Genomic DNA, 17952 nt, shown 5'->3' on the forward strand with positions numbered 1-17952 from the left:
TATTTTTTAAAAGTTGGCTAATAGCTCAAGAAGTTATGAAGAAGCACCAAAATAATTTATTTAAGATACAGCAAGAGCTCAAATGGGATAGGAGCAACTTCTAATGCAAAGGTTTATTTGGCCTTCCGTGTACTCCAGGCAAATATATGCTTCTCTCCCAAGAAAAAAAAGGCTTTAAAAGCCCTGGCATCTCTCCAGCATCCCATAGGATCTTCTAATTTGCTTCTGGGAAGCTTTTTCCCATTAAATGCATTATAAAAGCCCCCAAATAAATGTCAGCAGGAGCTCATGCCGCATGGGAGGGAATTTTTCTCCTCCAGAGGGAGAGGCAGTGAGACTGGAAAACCAGCTCTATGCTTTTTTCAGAATGCATTTGATTCCCTGCAGAATTCCTATTTTGTGAGACGAGGATCCTCCCGTGGGTCGGGCCGCGGGGCAGCGCCCGGGGGCGGCCCGGGGCCGGGCTCCGCAGCTCCTCCCTCTCCCTATTTACGGGCGGGCGCAGCTGCGGCTACGGCAGCGGCGACGGTGACAGCGACACCGGGCGCGGGCTCCGGGCGCGGCGGTGAGCGGGGCGCGGGCGGGGCTCGGGCAGCGCCACCAAATCCCGACCCGGGCCGCTCTTCCCTCCCCGCAGCGAAGCGGGGCCTACAAATAGGGAGGGTAGCGGCGGGGCTGCTGGTGTAATCCCGATTAATTCGGAGATTTAATAGCGGGGGACCCCATTTAACCACATTAAAATGGAGGGGCTTTTTGGGTCGCAGTTTGGGGTTTTTTTTGCACCTAACACTGGCTCCGCATCCCGCACGGAGCTCCTCCCGCGGCGCAAGCGGCCCCCGATCACGTTTTCTAACTCCGCTCCCTCGCTTTAGGGAGGAAAAGGTGTTTATTATCATTATGATTATTATTATTTTCCTTCCTAATGCAGCCCCCCGGCGGCCGCCCCCGGGGGATCCGTGCGCTGCGGCGGGGCCGGGGCGGGTCCCGGCGCTGTCACCGCCTCCATTTTCTACCTTTCTGGGGCCAGGAGCCCCTCGGGATAAGGCGGGGGGGGACACTGGGGCACGTGTCCGTGTGGCTCCCCCTGCCGCGTCGCTGACACGCGTGTGGTCTCCCCGCAGGCCGCCCCGGAGCAGGGACACGGACACCTCTGGCATCTGGCACCCTGCCACCCAGGTAAGTGGGTCCCCGACCTCCAACGCTCCCAGGGATTACTTTAATTATTATCATTTTTTACTATAATTTTTATTAAAAAGACAGTATTTTTATCATTTTCTAAAATACTGTTATGATTATTATTTTCATATATTTTTAATTATTTTTGTGATGATGATGATGATGCCTGCCCAGCGGAGCGGCCATACCACTCTCCTCCATCATCCAGCTCGCAGCGAAGGCGGCTGCGCCTCTGCCCCCGCACTGAGACGCTCTTGTTGTGCTTTTAATTTCCACTCGCTCTTAATTTCCGCCCGCTGCATCGCTGCTCGCTCTGGGAAGTCACGTGGGAAGCCTTTCCCAACCGCCCCCCAAACTTAACCCCTCCTGGAGTATCCCTGGAGCTTTCACCCTGCCACATTTCTGGCTCTCGGGGTTATTTTTAACCCATTGCAGGAGGCGCTGTGGTTATTTATCCCCCTATGCTGTTTGTGCACTGGAGAGGATATTTAAGCCTCTTGTGCACTTACGTAACCCGGCAGCACGGGGAAAACAAATCCTGCTTGGAAGGTAGATGCTCCAAGACCTTCGAGTGCCTGCAGTCCAGGTGACAGAGTGGCTCAGGTTATTTTAACCCAATTCGCTCCATTTGCCAAAACCCAGTTTGGGTTTTCCTAGTGCCACTGCATGGCCCTTTCTAGCATGGGATAGGGGAGCTAAATCCCTCCTGGAATCGCTGCTGTGCAAGTCCTGGCTCTGGCATGCCAGAAAACGCATCCCACCACCAACCCACATCCATAGGAGCTGTTGCATCCCAGTCTTGTCTGGGTCCTGGTGCGGCATGGGGCGTTTCCCACTCTATTTTCCCGAGCTTAATTGCTCCATGCTGGAACGGGAGCCACTTGGAGCCAAGTGCCGGGAAATGCTCTTGGCTGTGCCAAGGCGGGTGCTTCCCAGGGGGCCTGCACTGCCATCCCGACCCATTCAGCTCCGGCCTTTCCGCCTGCCACACCGCAGCTCCAGCACAGTCGAGCATGCCCGGGAATGTGTCGCCTCAGCCTCATTTATTCTGCCTGATTTGACAAATTTGGGTTAATTAGGGCATTTGGGGAGCTTGCAAGGAGGCCAAGGGCTTCCCAGTTGGTGCTTTTCTTCCCCTGCTGCAAATCACAGCTATTGGAGGAACCGGCATCCCTGTATAGGGCTGGGTGTATAGGGGCACATGGGGGTATGTGTGGGGCATAGGGGTGCAGGGGGCTGCATTTGATGATTTTTGGGAATATTGACGTGGGTCTGTGAGCTGAGCCATCCCCCTGCTTGTGTCCCCGCAGCCGTTGCGCCATGGCCAGGCTCCTGGTGCTGCTCCTGCTCTTCGGCCTCGGCCCTAACGTCTGCCTCGCCAAGAAGGGCAAGGGCAAGCCGGGCGGCTGGGGCGCTGGGCGCCAGCCCAGCTACCCCCGCCAGCCCAGCTACCCCCACAACCCCGGCTACCCCCACAACCCCGGCTACCCCCACAACCCTGGCTACCCCCACAACCCCGGCTGGGGACAGGGCTACAACCCGCCGAGCGGGGGCGGCTACCACAACCAGAAGCCCTGGAAGCCGCCGAAGGCCAAGACCAACCTGAAGCACGTGGCCGGCGCGGCGGCGGCGGGCGCCGTGGTGGGTGGCCTGGGCGGCTACGTCATGGGCCGCGCCATGTCGGGGATGCATTATCACTTTGAYAGCCCCGACGAGTACCGCTGGTGGAACGAGAACGCGGGCCGCTACCCCAACCGCGTCTACTACCGCGACTACAGTGGCCCCGTGACGCAAGACGCCTTCGTGGCCGACTGCTTCAACATCACTGTAACCGAGTACAACATCGGCCCCACTGCCAAGAAGGGCAACGCCTCGGAGGCCGGGGCGGATGGCGGCAACAAGACGGAGAGTGAGATGGAGACCAAGGTGATGACGAGCGTGATCCGGGAGATGTGCGTGCAGCAGTACCGCGAGTACCGCCTGGCCTCAGGCGGGCGGCCTCACCTGGCCGCGGCCTTGCCCCAGCTGCTGGTCCTCCTTGCCGTCCTCCTCGCCATGCCGTGAGGCAGCCGCTCGGCCCAGCRGCCTCTCCTCCTTGCTTGTGTCTGTCCTTGGTGAAGTACCGTGAGATCCGTTAGCACTAACGAGCACTGAWAACGTCTTGGAGGCGCCAGGCGGACGTCGTAGACACTCGAGATGCCAGTAGTCCTCCTCCGAAGCTCTTTCTGGTTGTCTCCATGGAAGCTCTGCATCTGCATACTGTTCAGGGCCAAAAGTCAATGGGATGCAAGTTCAAGGTGAAATTTTAATTAGTGGTCCTCTTCTAAAGCTGTTCCTCTTTATCTCCTTGGAGGTTTTACGTACCATTCATGGCCAAAAAGCCAACGGGATGCAAATTTGGGATGCAATTTTAGTTAATGATCTTCCAAAGCTGTTCCTAGTTATCTCCATGGAGGCTCTACACAACATTCATGGCCAAAAGTCCACAGGTTCAAGTTTAAGATACAATTTTAGTTAGTGGTCCTCTCCTAAAGCTGTTCTGGGCAATATCCATGGAGACTCTACAAATCATTCAGGGCCACAAGTAAACAGGACTCAGGTTTAGGATGCAATTTTAATTAGTGTTCCTCTTCCAAATCATCCCCAGTTATCTCCATGGAGACTTCACGAACCATTCACAGCCAAAAGTCAGCTGGATGAAAACTTAAGATGCGATTTTAGCTAGTGGTCTTGTCCCAAAGCTATTCCCAGTAATTTCCATGGAGGCTCTACAAACAACGTGGCAGTGAAAGTCAATGGGACTCAAGTTTAGGCAAGCTTCACTCCGGATTCACTCTCGTGCCTCGTTTGTCCATGTCGGCGCAAGGCGATGGCCAGTTAGGGAGGCAGACACAGGAGGAAGGGGCCTTCAGCCTGCGTTGTCCTCTTCCTCAGAGTGCCGTGGGAAATCCTCTTTGCTAACAGGCGACCTTTTAGCTAATCTGCTTACTATCAGCGATGCTAAAATACCCTTGCCCGGGAACCGGTTTCGAGCATCACTCTGGGTACTGGTGTGCCACACCGCTGGTTTTGGATGGAAGAAGGCAAGGATGAACAGAAGACTCTCAGATTGCAAAGTCACAAGCYGTCCTTTCACCTTTTGCAGGCTGATTCCCCCCAAAACCACCTCCCGCATGTGCACAGGAACCAGCCCCGCTCCTTGCTTTGGATTCCAGGAGATGGGAAAAACATCAGGATGCTGGAAGACCACCTTTTGCAAGCAATCTGTTGGCTATGCGGTGCTCCAGCTCCTCTGGCTAATGCAAAGGGCCTGTACATAGCCTGTAGCTATATGTACATCTTGACGTAAAGCCGGCAAGTACCTAATATATATCGTGTATTTTTATTATATTTCTTTTTGCAAAGCACTGGATGACACCAAAACCGCCCTAAGCCCTTTTTGCTTCAGTGTAAGCTCAATGGATATTTATAAATACATAGATATATATATATTGTATAGAAATCTTGGAGGACCTCCACCCATAGAAGCAGGACTTTGTGATAGGGGAACGTTTTGTACACTTGTTAATGGTGCGCGTAACCAGAGTTTACGTCCTGGTACTTTTATAAATGTTCAGTGTCTGGTTAATATTAAAATAAGCAAAGCAAAGGCGCCAGTCAAGCTCCGTCACGTGGCTTTTTCATAACCTTTACACCCTTTTTTAGCCCCTTAAATCACCTTGGCCCAAGCAGCGGCTCTATCCCGGGATCATCCAAGTATTTTCTTTTTTTTGGTGTGTATATATATAATAAGAAATAAAAACAATACAATAGTTAGGGAAAAGGGTTTCTTCTCCACACACAACCCATTCCTACTGCATTTTGCGTACAAACTTCATTTTTTTGGCCCATAAATGTGTTCTAGTGCTTGCCACTTCAGTTGCAACGCATGCAAAGTCCCGATTAACTCTACAAGAAACTTAAAACTCCCACGCAAAAGCAGCATCATTGCTCTTTTTTTGAATAGAATAACTTAATATGTCATTTAGAATAAATAACTTTTCTAGTGGTAAATGCCCTTGGGGATTATCCCTGGTCGCAAGCGGTTCTCTTGGAAACCCAACGGGTGCAAGATGGATGTCAGATGCGGAGCTCCCTTATGAGATATAAATAAGGCAGTGACCTATATGGCTTTGAGGGGGGACAAGGGGCTTTTTTTTCCTGTTTTTAAAGGGCAAAAAGGGAAATGGGAAATTAGAAAAAAGCCATGAGCAGCCCCATCCGTCTGGTGGCGACAGTTGAAGTTGTTCATTAACCAGTGATGGAAAAACAAGCTGCACAGGGCTCCTTTCCAAAATGAGGTTGTGGAAAAAAGGAGGGGAAAAAAAATTGAAAAATTTGTGCAATGGCTTTTTTATCCCGCTCCAATTTGGTATGTGGACATTTAGCGTTTAGTGCAAAGTGCAGGGAAAGGACATGGCCACTTCCTGCATTTGCAAAAGGCACCTGGTACAAGGGAAACTGCAACCGAGCAAGCCCCGGGGTGGGGGGGGGTGGGGGGGGTGGGGGGGAGTACACGCTGAGGGGGCTAAAATAGAAGGAATATGCCCCAAAATCACAAATGCATCAGCGGAGGGAGCCCAGAGCCGCTTTGCAAGCGGTGGGAGGAAATCTCCATGCAGCATATCCAAGAAGGGAGCGCGCGTGGGCAACAGCTCCATCTCCTGTCCGAGCCGCCGCCGTGGCGCTGCCAAAGGCGGCTCTCACCCTGCTTGCTTCCTCCTTGCTCACTCGGTGCCCCCACATTTCCAGAGTTGCTCTTGGGCCCTGGGATGCTTTCCAGTGCAAACGGAGGAGGAAAGCAGCATGCATGAGATTTTTGGGGCTAAACCTGACAAATGGGGAGGATGAAACGTCCTGCCTCCGCTCCCTTAGGATGCCTCCCAGCTGGATTCCTCCCTCTTTTCTGCATCTGCTGCTGGGGTTGGATTGCAGATAGCCAGATAYTGCATGAAAGCTTGGCATGAATTACAAGCCAGGGATATCTTAGGGAAAAATGGGAAAAACACTAACTGAAGAGGAATACATTCCACTCATGGAAAGCTGGGCCCAAAATTGCAAACAGGCTCAAAAAGCAAATGCAAAGAAATCACCTTGGGAAGAGTGAATCCCCTGGGCTGCAGTGGGCGATGCTGAAGAGGAGGGGAGGAAAAAAAAAAAAAAAAAAGGCAGGAATGTGACCCAAAATGTGCGGGAGTCTCAAGGCAAAACTTTATTGCAAGTATGAGTTTGGGATCATGGTTTGCTGGTAGGGAGGCAGGTCTGGAGCAGGGATGCTCCAGCTTGGGCCTCGCTCTTGGCATAACAAAGAGCAAATATATCTCATGCTTAAAAAGGCATCTCTGACCCCTACAAGCCCCTTGCTTGTCCCATCCCGTGGGTCCCAGGGGTTTTTGGTGGCCCAGGAATTTTCCCATAGAAATCCACAAAGGAAAAGTTACAGATCTGCTGCAATGGTGGATGCTGGCTGGCAATTTTCCCAGAATCCTTGGATCATGTGCTGCTCCCGGGCACATCCGTCCCCCCGCGGAGTCGGCTGCATGCCGGGACGCGGCGCTCAGCGCAGGAGCATGTGTCTGGCCACACAGAGCGCCGGCGGCAGCAGCAGCGGCAGCGCGGGGGCCCCTTCCGGGCTCCGCGGCGCCCGGCTGGGATGTCCCCTCTTGCCGTAGCCACCGGGCCAGCTCGGAGCGTGAAAGCCGCCGGCAGCAGCCGGCCGGGCACCCAGGACACCTGGGCCCAAGCGCGCAGGGCGCGGGCGGCCCAGCAGCCCCATCCCGTAGCCGGCAGCGGCTCCGGCAGCAATGGCTCCGGCCACCTTGGAGCCGCGTGCGGAGCTGGCACCGCGGCCCCCGCTGCGGGACGCAGCTCCAAAGGCTCCGGAGCGGCTGCGGCGGCCGCTGGCTCCGGCACACAGGAGGACGAGCAGCAGCAGCAGCAGCGCCCGGTGCCGGCCCGCGTGGGGTCCCATCCTGCTGTGCCTGCACTGGGTCCCCCTACAGCTCCGGGCAATCCATAGATCCTCCTATGTATAAAGAAAAAAAGTATATATATTATCTGTCTGTCTCTCTGTGGTTATATAAGACATCTTGTGCGGGAGGATGAGGATGGGGAGCGCGGCGGGCGGTGCGCGGTGCTGAGCAAACAGCCTCTTTGTGCCCAAGCTGCTGAGCCATCGCCACCCCGGCCCCGCTCCCAAAGCCCCTTTGGAAAAGGCATCCCCGGAGACAGGATTAGCTGCATCAGCACTTCCCCCTGCCCACTCCCCTTCCGACCTTGGGATGCTTCCCGGCGCCCCTCCCTTGCACAAAATGACGGCTTTGTACCTTTCTTTGCCTTCTTTTGGAGGCTTTGGAGGACGTGTTTTTAGATAACATTGTGTCATCAAAATCCTATTTTTTTTTAGAAAATCCAGAGAAAAAAAATCTCAATTCCTGTTCCTGCTACTTACAGCCACCACTGCATCCTGCCTTGCTCACCAACTCCTATGGGAATTGCTGCTTCATCCCCTTTTCCCTTCCTTTCTCTGGGTCCTTTCTGCCCCTGCCCAAAGCCCCAAAACTCACGGATTCGCATCCCAGTGCTGGGAAAACCCTAATGCTGGAGCAAGATGCTGCTCCCAATCTGTCGCACACTAAAACGCTCCCATCTGAGCAAAAACACCCTCAGTATTCCCCATTCCGCCCCCATATGCCTCACGCATTTCCCCTGCTGTCCGCACAGTTTCCCACTCTACACATGGTTTTCCATGCAGGGTTTTCCCTCCTATCCCTGCAATTCCCATGTTTTCCCGCTGCTCTGGGCCCCCCTTACCTGTATGCTCGGCAATGGGGCTCCTGCTGCCTCTCCGCCGATGCTTTTGGCCGGCTTCGGCCGGGGATTAGGGTTTTCCTGGCGGACAAAGCCGGGCAGGAGACAAACAGTGCTGGCGTCACGCGCCTGCCCTGCTGCAAAAACCCACTCTGAAACCTCCAGCAATTTCTCCCCTTTGCTGCAAAACAGCAGCTCAGCTGCATCTCCCTGAAGATTGCATTTTGGGGCCCTTTCTGGCCCCCCATCACCTGCAAAATTACCCAGAAGGATCAAGCTGGGCTACCCAGAAGGTCACAGTCACCTCGGCAGTGTTTCTCCCCGCAAAGTGCTTTATTTTAGGCAAAAACAGGCTGTACAACACTTTCTGGTAATTGGGGGTGAGGGGTGTGTGTAAAAGGTACCATTACAAAAGTTATAAACGTTGCAAAAAAAAAAAAAAAAAGCCTCAGAGCAACTTCCGACGATGCACGAAAGGATGCTCCGAGTCCCCACAAACTGGGATGGAAAGGGTTTCCCGGATGGGTTTGTGCTGTTGCATGGGGATGGGGAGCAGCTTGCAGCTGCTATTTGGCATGTTAGGTCCATTAGAGAGATCGGTGCATCGTTAAATCCACAGGTTAATTAGTGCAAATGAGAGAGAAGGGGAATGGAGGGTTAAGCTGGTGGATCCAAGCGGCAGAGAGGGGAAAAGCCCCTGGGAAGTGACTCCACCACTGTTGCTGCCATTCCACGTTTTGCAGCAGTCCCTTGCAAAAAAGCAGCCGGGAGTGTTGGCCGAGCTACATGGCCCCCAAAACCTAACAATTATTGCAATAGAAATTGCTTTTTTTCCTTCTTTTTTTTTGCATGAGAAATGTGCTTTTCTTCCCAGAAAAAAAATGTGCTTTTTTTTTTTGCAAGGAAAATGCAAACGAATCCCAAAACACAGTGCGGCAAAGGGGCTTGGAAGCCGCTCCAGGTGTTGGGAAGGGCCGGAGCGGGAAAGGGGGTGGCTCAGGCGTTTGCTACAGTGTGGTCGTGGGGACGCAGCCCTGCACTGGGTTCACAACCGAGCTGGCCCTTCGGAAATCTCCTCCAGCCTCTGCTCGATCATCAGGCGGAGCACAGAGTATCTGTGGGAGAAAGGTGAAAGAGTTGAGGCCCCTCGCTGCTTTGCCCTCTTGCAAACGTGTCCCCTTCTGCAAACACATTCCCTCTTTGCAAATTCATCCCTGCCTCGCAAACGCTGCACTCCTTGCAAACTCTTCCCCCTTTGTAAACGTGTCCCTCTTTGCAAACTTGTCCTGCCCTGCAAATGCTTCCCCCTTTGCAAATGTGTGTCTTCTTTTGCAAACGCTTCCCATTTACAAACTCTTCCCCCCTTTGCAAATGCATCCCTTTTGCAAATTCTTCCCCTTTGCAAACTCTTCGTCCTTGCAAACTCAGCTCCCTTTGCAAAATGCTTCTCCCTTTGCAAATGTTTCCCTACTTTGCAAACAKGTCCCTGTTGGCAAACTTGTCCCATTTACAAACTCTCCCCTTTAGCATCTCCCCTCGAGGTCATGGAAATAAAAACTACGCTTGGGCACTCCGTGGCACTGGCACCTACTTGCGCATGAGCTTCTTCACCTCACGGTCTTCCTCCTCCTGCAGCTTCTGGATGAAACTTTTGAGCACGGGCATCTCAAATTTAATGTACTGAGCCACCTGAGGCAGAGGCAGAAGCATTTTCCCTCCCATTCCCACCTGGATTTTTTGAGGAAAAAGGGCTTTCTCCCTGTGTTTTCCAGCACCAGCAAGGGGCTGAGCACGGGCACAACTCACGTCGTAGGTGACTTCTTCCACCTGGTCCTTCTCCATTAGAAAGACCCTGGCGACCTGCTCGCAGGGGCCCTGCAGCAGGCGGGCCAGCAGCGGGTAGTCGCTGGCCCGAAGCTTCTGCTTCTCTGCGGGGGGACGGAGAGGAGGGCGGTTGGGGACGGGGTAGGTCCTGCGCGCTCCCCTGGGCACCCCGTCACTCACCGCCGCTCGTGTGCACCACGTAGAGCGCGAACTCCTCGGCCGGGTTCTCGATCTGCACAGGAGGACAAGGGAGGGACAAGGGGGGGACATGGTGGGGATGCACGAAGGGGCTTTTATGTGGGTGAAAGGGAAAAAAAAAAGGACCCTAAATCCCTCCCCAAAAAAGTCCAAACCAAAAAAGRCAAAATAGCCAGCCCCAAACCCCACTGAAACAGATTAAAATATCCAGCCCCAAAGCAACATCACCAAAGGCTTCAACTCCACCAAAAGCCTCCCAATCCCCTACCAAACCTCCCTCTAAAAAGGTCCTAAAGGACCCCATCACCCTCAAAGGTCCCAAATCCATCCCAAAAGGCCCCAAATCTGTCCATTAAGGCCCCAAACCTCCCAAAGCCTCCCCTACAAAAGGCCTCAAATGATCCCAAGGGGCCCCATTTCCCCCAAAAACGATGCCAAATCCCCCACAGAGACCACTCCCAAAGGCCTAGTGCCCCCCCTCCCTTAAACTCCCTAAATGGCCCCAAATCTCCCCCCTGAAAGGGCCCAAGGCCCCTCGCCAAAACCCCCAACTTCCCACAAACGCCCCAAATCCCTCCCAAAAGAGCCCAAATTCCTCCCAAAAGAGCCCAAATCCCTCAAAGGGCCCAAGGCCCCTCGCCAAAACCCCCAACTTCCCACAAACGCCCCAAATCCCTCCCAAAAGAACCCAAATCCCACCAAAGGAGACCGTCTTCCCCCCAAAAGTACCTGGATCCCCCCCCAAAGTCCCCATACCTCCCCCCAAAAGCTCCCAAATCATCCCAAAGAGCCCCATTCCCCCCAAAAAGAACCCAAATCCTCCCCAAAAAGCCCAAATCTCCCCGCAAAAGCCCCCGATTTCCCCCCCTCATCCTTCCTCGCCTTGAACTTGTTGAGCAGCAGCCGCAGCACCTGCGGCGCCGTCATGGTGCTGTTCACCCGCACGTTGGTGATGGAGCCGTAGGCCGGTGTGAACACCGAGGTCTGCGATGCAGTAGCGACGTCACCCGCTACCCCGGTCACCCATCACCCACCAACTGGGCCCCGTGGCATCCGCCGTGTGAGGGGTTTCCTTTTGCCATTTCATTTCCATGCCCAATTTCTCATGCAATTTGTTCTTTTTTTTTTTTTTTTTTTTCTCAAGAGCAGCGCATGCATTTTGGCTTCCAAATGCGTTTTGCTTTGCTGCATGACTGCCCACATGCAATTTATTTTTCAAGGGGAGACACATGCAGTTTGATTTCCATTTGCATGTTGTTCTCTCGCAAAGGTGGCTGCAAGCAATTTGTCTTTTCTTATTTTTTGCAAGGGCACCTGCATGCAATTCAACGCCCACATACAATTTTGTTTTCTCGCAATGGTGGCCACCTGCAATTCACTTTCCATGTCAGGGCCTCCTTACCTTGTGGTTGTAGAAGTGGCCGTTGATGGAGAAACGGTGGCGCTTGAGGCGCCGCTGCTCGCCGGCCGAGCGCCCGCTGCCGCGGCGCCGCATGCCCACGTCGCTGCGTGTCCGCAGCAGCTGCGGCAGCTCCTCCGCCTGCGCTCGGCCCTCGCCGGCGCCTGCACCAGGGCTGCAAATTGCTTCTTTGCTTTGCAAAAGCATAACCCCTCCCTGTGCACCCCAGAGCCACGTTTCCCCCTAAACATGGTGCAAAATAGCTGGTGCCAAGAGCAAGACACAGAAATACGGCTCAAAAATGCAAGGTCTTGCTACAAATGGTTTAATGAAAAGTGCATGTAAAGTAGCTGCCCTGCATGCACCAATTCATTGCTGCAAAGAGCCCTTAAAAAGCTTCAAGCTCCCTCAAAATAAAAGCATACCCAGGCCAGCATCCCACCGCCTGTCAGCCAGTGCCTCCGTGTTCATCACCTGGGTCTCCGGCAGGGTGCTCGGCTTCAGCCCGGAGCTGTGGAGAAAAAGAAGAGACACCAGGGTCATGAGATCACTGGGAGACCTGGAGCTTCCCATGGGAGCAATGCAGCCCTCTGGCATCCCTGCAGCCCCAAAATAACAATAAATAACAATAAATAACAATAAATAACAATAAATAACAATAAATAACAATAAATAATAAAAATAACAACAACAAAAAAATATCGGCGGGCGCCATACTCACCCATGGGCGCCCAGGTTGCAGCCTGAGTGCCAGGAGGAGGAGGAGGGCGGTGGGCGGATGCGCTGGTTGTCGTCCTGCATCTGCAGGCGGATGGGCCGCCGCAGGCCCCACGAGATGTTCAGCAGCCCCTCCACGATGAACTCGCCGTCCTCCTGCACCACAAGCACCGACGGGCAGCCCCAGAGCCCCTGGCGGAGCCGGGAGCGCCGTGGGAGCAGCGCCCCGGGATGCTCCCGCATGGAGGCTGCAGCAGGATGCAAGCAGCCCGTGGCAAAACGTCACAGAAAAAGAGGAGATGCCAAAAAATATATAGATAATATGCAATTTTAGAGATTATGCATATTTTTAAAATATATATATTTGTAGGTGTCAGGCTTAAAAATTGGCGCAGTGCCAATAGCCAGGATTTTTGCCCCCTGTCTGTGGCTGGTTGCAAAACAGCATGGAAGAAGAGGGAATACTGAAAAATATATATAAAACATGTGATTTTATAGATAATGCCTATTTAAAATACATATTTGTAGGTGTCTGGCTCAAAAGTGAAGGCGTGGTGCAAAAGCTGGGACTTGGCGCCGCCGGCCGCTCACCTCCCGGTGCCGCAGCTGCAGGTTCTGCCCCTCATAGTAGATGTTGTAGGTCTTCAGGTGCAGGAGCAGCTCATTTCTGCGGACGAGAGCAGCGTGACTGGGGCTGTGCACAGGCGGCCTCCCCTGCCCAGCTGCCCTGCAGCCAAATCGGGAGCTTTTACCCTCCAAAACCAAAAACCCCCAGACGGGAGCTCCGATGGAGCCAGCTTCTCCCTGCAGCCGCCACCTTTGCAAGCAAAAAACCCCAGTTCTGCAGAAATCCCCTTTTGCCCCAAACTGACGGACTGCAGAGCAGCTTTGATTCATTTCTTCCACTAAAGAACATTATTCTAGCTTGATATAAATTATTAAAATCTTATTATATGCACATATGTATTTTTTAATGGGATTTGCTACTTGCTGCCTCAGCAGTGCATTTCCTCCCGTGACTCAATAACAAAGAAGAATAAATATAATGAAGAGTAAATAAATATCCCTATCACTATATCTTAAATAATAAGTAAATGAAGCCACCACTGGGCATTAAAGAAAAAATAAATAAATCTCTTTGTGCTGCCAGCGCCTTACTTGGAAATGAACTTGTCTTTCCCGCAGGGCACCAGGTATTCCCGGCTGCCGTATTCCATCCTCACACTCCTGTCTCATGGGGAGCCGCGAGCTGGATGCCGTCGGGAAGGGAAAAGGCCGAAGAAATCAGATAAGGCTGCAAAAGCGCTGAAAATTTAATACCAGCGGGGATACGCTTACGGCAGCATTTGCATCCCGGGCGCCTTCGGCTTGAGACCCAGGCTGCAACGTCACGGTGATTTTTAATAGGGAAAAAGGTTTTTCTCTGGGTTGTGGATGAAGGGCTTTTGCAAAAGTCCCAGCATGGCCCAAATTTAATGTGGCCTATGTCTGTAAGTGCATTAAATGCTTGTTTAATGACCTTATAACGTGGAAAAAAATAAGGAATTTTTCATGCATGAGGGACCAGAGGAGCCAAGTTTGCCCTGTTGCTCTTGGGAGAGGGAAACTGAGTCAGGGAATTGGCTGACCCAACCAAATCCTGGGACTTTCCCCCCGCATCTCCTTAAAACAACCCTTGGGTTGCAAAAAAACAGTGCCCGGCTGAATGAGGTGTCTGCGGCTGCCGCCAAAACAGCGGCCGAGCAATGGAGCAACCAGCAGTTCAACCCATACCATGGATGCAACCCTACATCCCCCGGGACATAAATAATACACAGCGTATCCAGTGCAAAAGTTTAAAAACAGAAAAAGAAGGGGGAAAAAGGCACTTGGAAGTGGAGGGTTTGCAAGTGCCAGACCGGAGGAAACGTGGCAGGAAGCGCCCGGGGCCGGTGCGTTTGTATTGGAAAAGCAGAAGCAAAAACCAGGCCGAGAAAGCAGCGCCCGGAAAAGCAGCATTTCCTGCTCCCCGACACCTTCGGCTACGTCATCGCGGCTTCTTCCGAGTGAAATCTCTTTCTTTTTTAAATAAAAGAAAGAAAATGGATGTGCCAGCCCGGATGCCGGGCGTGAGGATGGAGCAGCTGCTGCTTCCACGGTGCAGTTGACACTGCTTTGAGGCCTGACCCAATTCAGCCCTAATCCAGCCCAAACAGTGCCCATTTCTGTACGGAGAGACTTCCGGAGCTGCGGCATGTGGGGAGAAGGGCACAGAATAGAAGAACAATGTAAAAAAACATTTAGAAAAATGGTAAAAATGACGTTTTCCAGGACATTCATCTTTCCAAGTGCCCGACCACGGCTTTTCCTAGCTTCGCAGAGGACTGTGGGAATATCCCGCTCCCCAGGGAAGGCGGAAGAGCCAGATTCCGGAGAGCGCCGCGGCAGCATTCCCGGGATGCTGTGATTTGCCCCGTGCACCCCCGGACATCCGGCCACATCTGCGGGGGGGGCTGGGGGCGCCGGTGGCGCTGCCATTGTTTTCCCGGGATCCATTGTTTGGAGAGCCTGACTCTCCAAGGGGGAAGAAGGGGCAGGGGGCGGAGGCAGCCGGGGGAACTCGAACGGTCTCCGTGACACGTGTGGGGGGCTCCGCGCGGCGCCCCCCCCCCGCATCCCGCTTGGGTTGGGACACGCGGAGGGGCCGGGGGTGTCCCCGGGAAAGGGGGGGGGCTGTTCCCTGGGGGAGGCTCCTCGCCCGTGGGTGTCCCCTTCCCAGGGGAGCCCCGATCCCGCGGGGGCTGCTAATTCCCCATCCTCGCGCAGATCCCGACCCTGGGGGGGGSCCCCATCCCTACGGGAGATCCCAAGAGGGGTCTCCCATCCCCACAGTAGCTCGTGGCCCTGCGGGGTGCGTCCCCCGTTCCAACGGGATACCGGGTAGCGAAGGGGTCTCCCATCCCCACGGCGCATCCCGATCCTGCGGGCGGGGTGGCTCCCACATCCCCACGGAGCATCCGGCTCCCGGGCGGCCCCGCCGTTCCCACGGGGGCTCTCGACACACGGGTGCCCCCATCCCGCCGCCCCAGCAGCCGCCGCGCGGCCGCGCTCGCCGCCCCGTCCCTCGTCCGCGCGGGCAGTGGCCACTGCGACGGAACCGGGACAGGAGCGGGGGGGCTCCACGTCCCGCGCCCCCCGCCTCGCTCCGCTCTCACCCGGGCCCGGGCGCCGACGGCCGCGCCCCGCTCCGCTCCGCGCCCCGCCCGTCCCCGGCGCCTCGCGGCGCGGCCGCGTGTGGGGCCGCCCCCGGGGGCGGAGCCTCGCGGCGCCCTCCCGCCAGGGGGCGGAGCCTCGCGGCGCCCTCCCGCCCTCCGGGATCCCCCCCCACCCCGAATGAGGCGCCCTTCCCATGGATCCCCTCCCTTAAGAGATCCCCCATCCCCATGGATGCCCCCATGCCCAGGGAAACCCCTTCCCCATGGATCCTCCCAGGGATTGACCCATCCCCGCTCCCGCTTCGGGCTCTGGGTCCTACAGGACAGCCCCAGCTCGGCCAGCCACGATGCTGGGTTCTGGGATGGGGATCCCATGGGACGTCCCCTTCCCGGCACGGAGGCTGGTGCAGGAACCGGGCTGGACCTCCCAGCTCCGGGAGCAGGATGGGGCCAGCGCAGGGATCACGTTTGGGCTCAGGATGGAGGGAGCAGACCCGCAGCAGCCGCCACGGTGCCAGATACTCTGGGATATTCAGTATTCSAAGTGCAGCAGCCCTGAGCTGCGTCTGGACCTGACTCTTCTCTCGGCTTTGTGCCCCAGCTCTCTTTATTTTTTTCTCTCTTAGTTGAAGGAATTTGGCTAGAAATGGCCCACGCAAGGGAAAAAAACAGAAAATAAGATCATGGTGCCAAKTTGCATCTATGCCCGCATTTATTTATACTGAACAGCTTTAAAAATACAGAATAAAATAGCTTTATCTACTATTATTCACAACATCTGGTCCAAATATTACTTTTTTTTTTTTTAAATATTCATTTAATGAAGCCATGTTAGAAAAAAATACCAAATTGAAAAAAAAAATCCATAAAGGAATTACACATCTCAGGAAAAACAAAATTTGCTGTGTAACAACAGCAACAACAACAAAAGAGTTTTACAGCCAAAGTCAGTCACCAAAAATAAAGTCATGAAAAATATTTATCCCCACTGCCTAAGAACAGTCAATAGTTTGTTACGCCAAAGGTTGTGGTGAACGGGCCGAAAATGTAATATTTGGGGTTGGCAGCAAGACGCTGAGCCTGGAAAGGTGTCGTAAATGCGAACTAATGGACAGGGCAATCCTGAATCCCTCATGCAGGGATTCAGGATGGGGGAGGCGACAGCAGAAGCCCCTCAGCCTTTAGGGGAGAGACTGAGAAATGGTGGGAAATTTGGGGCGAAAAGTATGACCCGCTTGCTCCCCATGTTGGGGGAAAAAAAAAGGGGTAGGGGAAAAGTCTGGTTTTGGTTTAAGAAGAGCACTTAAAGGAAACAAAGTGCTGGGGCGGGGGGGGCCCTGGTTGGTCACACCTGCGTTTTCTACATCCATCCCAACTGAAGTTGAGCAGGGGCTGGGAAACCCAAGGGCTGATGGTACCATGGGAAGCTGTTTGGGAACCCCGCCGTGTGTCTCCTGAGCCATTCAGACCTCAAACCAGGCCTTTTTGGGTCACTTCGGGGCAAATCACCAGTGCTTGAGCACTGCAGTACAGACAGGACCAAGGGGGCGCAAGTGTCAAGCGCTCCCCAGGAGGGCCAAGATCTCAGTAGGGAGATGATGGATTAAGAGAAACCCTTTATTTTTGTGGGAGCAGGAACACAAAATGCGGGTAAATTAAGTATACACAACTACTATAGGTTCGTCAATGAAGAAAATCTACCATCACATGACATTGTCATGACACTCACACCACTCCCTCCCAGGCAAGCGGCCGTCGCCATCCTGAGCGGAAATGTTATTATTATTCTTTTCTTTTTAATACATGGACATAAAACACCGCACTGTTCATGTACAAACCAAGTTGCCGTACTGAAAGTCTGCATTAAAAGGTGGGGAGTGACATTCCGGGTCTTCCCGCCGCAGCCCCTCAGCCAGCGCAGCCTTGGGTGCAGCCGGCGTTGCTGTGAAATCTGCTTTTCTACAGGTGGGATTTGTGAGGGTTTGCTTTAGCCAACGGCTTAGCAAGAAGTCTTAGTTTAACCTAAAATAAAAATAGAAAAGAGCATCAAAAGGCCCAAGTTGTCTAGTTTTGCTATGTTTCTACCACCTCAGATACGACAAAAGGAGATTTCTACCATCAACAATTCCCTTTGCGTCTTTAAGGTTCGGCTGAAACGCCACTTCTCCCCCATCCGCTAGACCAAAGGTCTGACTGAATAATCTGATTTTACTTAATCTAATAATCTTTCTTATGCTGCAAAAGGAAGATTAAAAAAAAAGTTGGTATTTTGCCCCAGGAAAGGGAATCAAGGACTCCTCGGGTTCATTGCCTTAAATATTTTGGACAAGTCACCCCATCGGCAACCCTACCGCATTCAAGTTAAGGCCATGAAGAAGGATATCCAAAAGCTTGCTGCCTCCTCTCTCCACTGGAAAAGCATCTGGGCTGTCACAAGAATATTCCAAAAAACCCTCCAAACACAACAGTTTTCACCACCACTTTCGGTGCCCATGTTCATCTCAAAGACAAACCTTTTGCTTCCCTTCCTCAACCTTTATAATTCAACCAACTTTGGCATTTTACATGATTACAGCTGCCTTAAATTGGTGGCTT

At 53.5% G+C, this 17952-nt stretch overlaps 2 protein-coding genes across 2 annotated transcripts; one reads left to right on the forward strand and one right to left on the reverse strand.

Moving 5' to 3' along the window:
- Window positions 1–529: 529 nt before the first annotated feature.
- Window positions 530–4637, forward strand: PRNP (prion protein). The gene is made up of 3 exons (XM_026043489.1): window positions 530–565; window positions 1122–1176; window positions 2487–4637. Exon 3 carries the CDS (start codon window positions 2497–2499, stop codon window positions 3238–3240), a length of 744 nt encoding a protein of 247 aa, XP_025899274.1. The 5' UTR covers window positions 530–565; window positions 1122–1176; window positions 2487–2496; the 3' UTR covers window positions 3241–4637.
- A 4304-nt stretch (window positions 4638–8941) lies between these two features.
- RASSF2 (Ras association domain family member 2) lies at window positions 8942–13672 on the reverse strand. Its single transcript, XM_026043801.1, has 10 exons — window positions 13322–13672; window positions 12755–12830; window positions 12168–12319; window positions 11872–11957; window positions 11450–11610; window positions 10930–11031; window positions 10030–10081; window positions 9832–9953; window positions 9617–9714; window positions 8942–9140 (listed from the first exon to the last, which is right to left on the reverse strand). Exons 1-10 carry the CDS (start codon window positions 13378–13380, stop codon window positions 9071–9073), a joined length of 978 nt encoding a protein of 325 aa, XP_025899586.1. The 5' UTR covers window positions 13381–13672; the 3' UTR covers window positions 8942–9070.
- Between the last annotated feature and the right edge of the window lie 4280 nt (window positions 13673–17952).

The sequence above is a fragment of the Nothoprocta perdicaria genome, unplaced genomic scaffold, assembly GCF_003342845.1.
Source record: "Nothoprocta perdicaria isolate Ctin4 unplaced genomic scaffold, notPer1 scaffold_103, whole genome shotgun sequence".
Lineage (NCBI taxonomy): Eukaryota > Metazoa > Chordata > Aves > Tinamiformes > Tinamidae > Nothoprocta > Nothoprocta perdicaria.

Coding starts and splice junctions, on each gene's coding strand:
- RASSF2 (XM_026043801.1), bottom strand. CDS start 13,380: ATGGAATACGGCAGCCGGGAATACCTGGTGCCCTGCGGGAAAGACAAG. Junction 12,320..12,754: donor TGCAGCTGCGGCACCGGGAG/GTGAGCGGCCGG, acceptor CTTGTGGTGCAG/GAGGACGGCGAGTTCATCGT. Junction 10,082..10,929: donor TGCTGCTCAACAAGTTCAAG/GCGAGGAAGGAT, acceptor CCTCCTGTGCAG/ATCGAGAACCCGGCCGAGGA.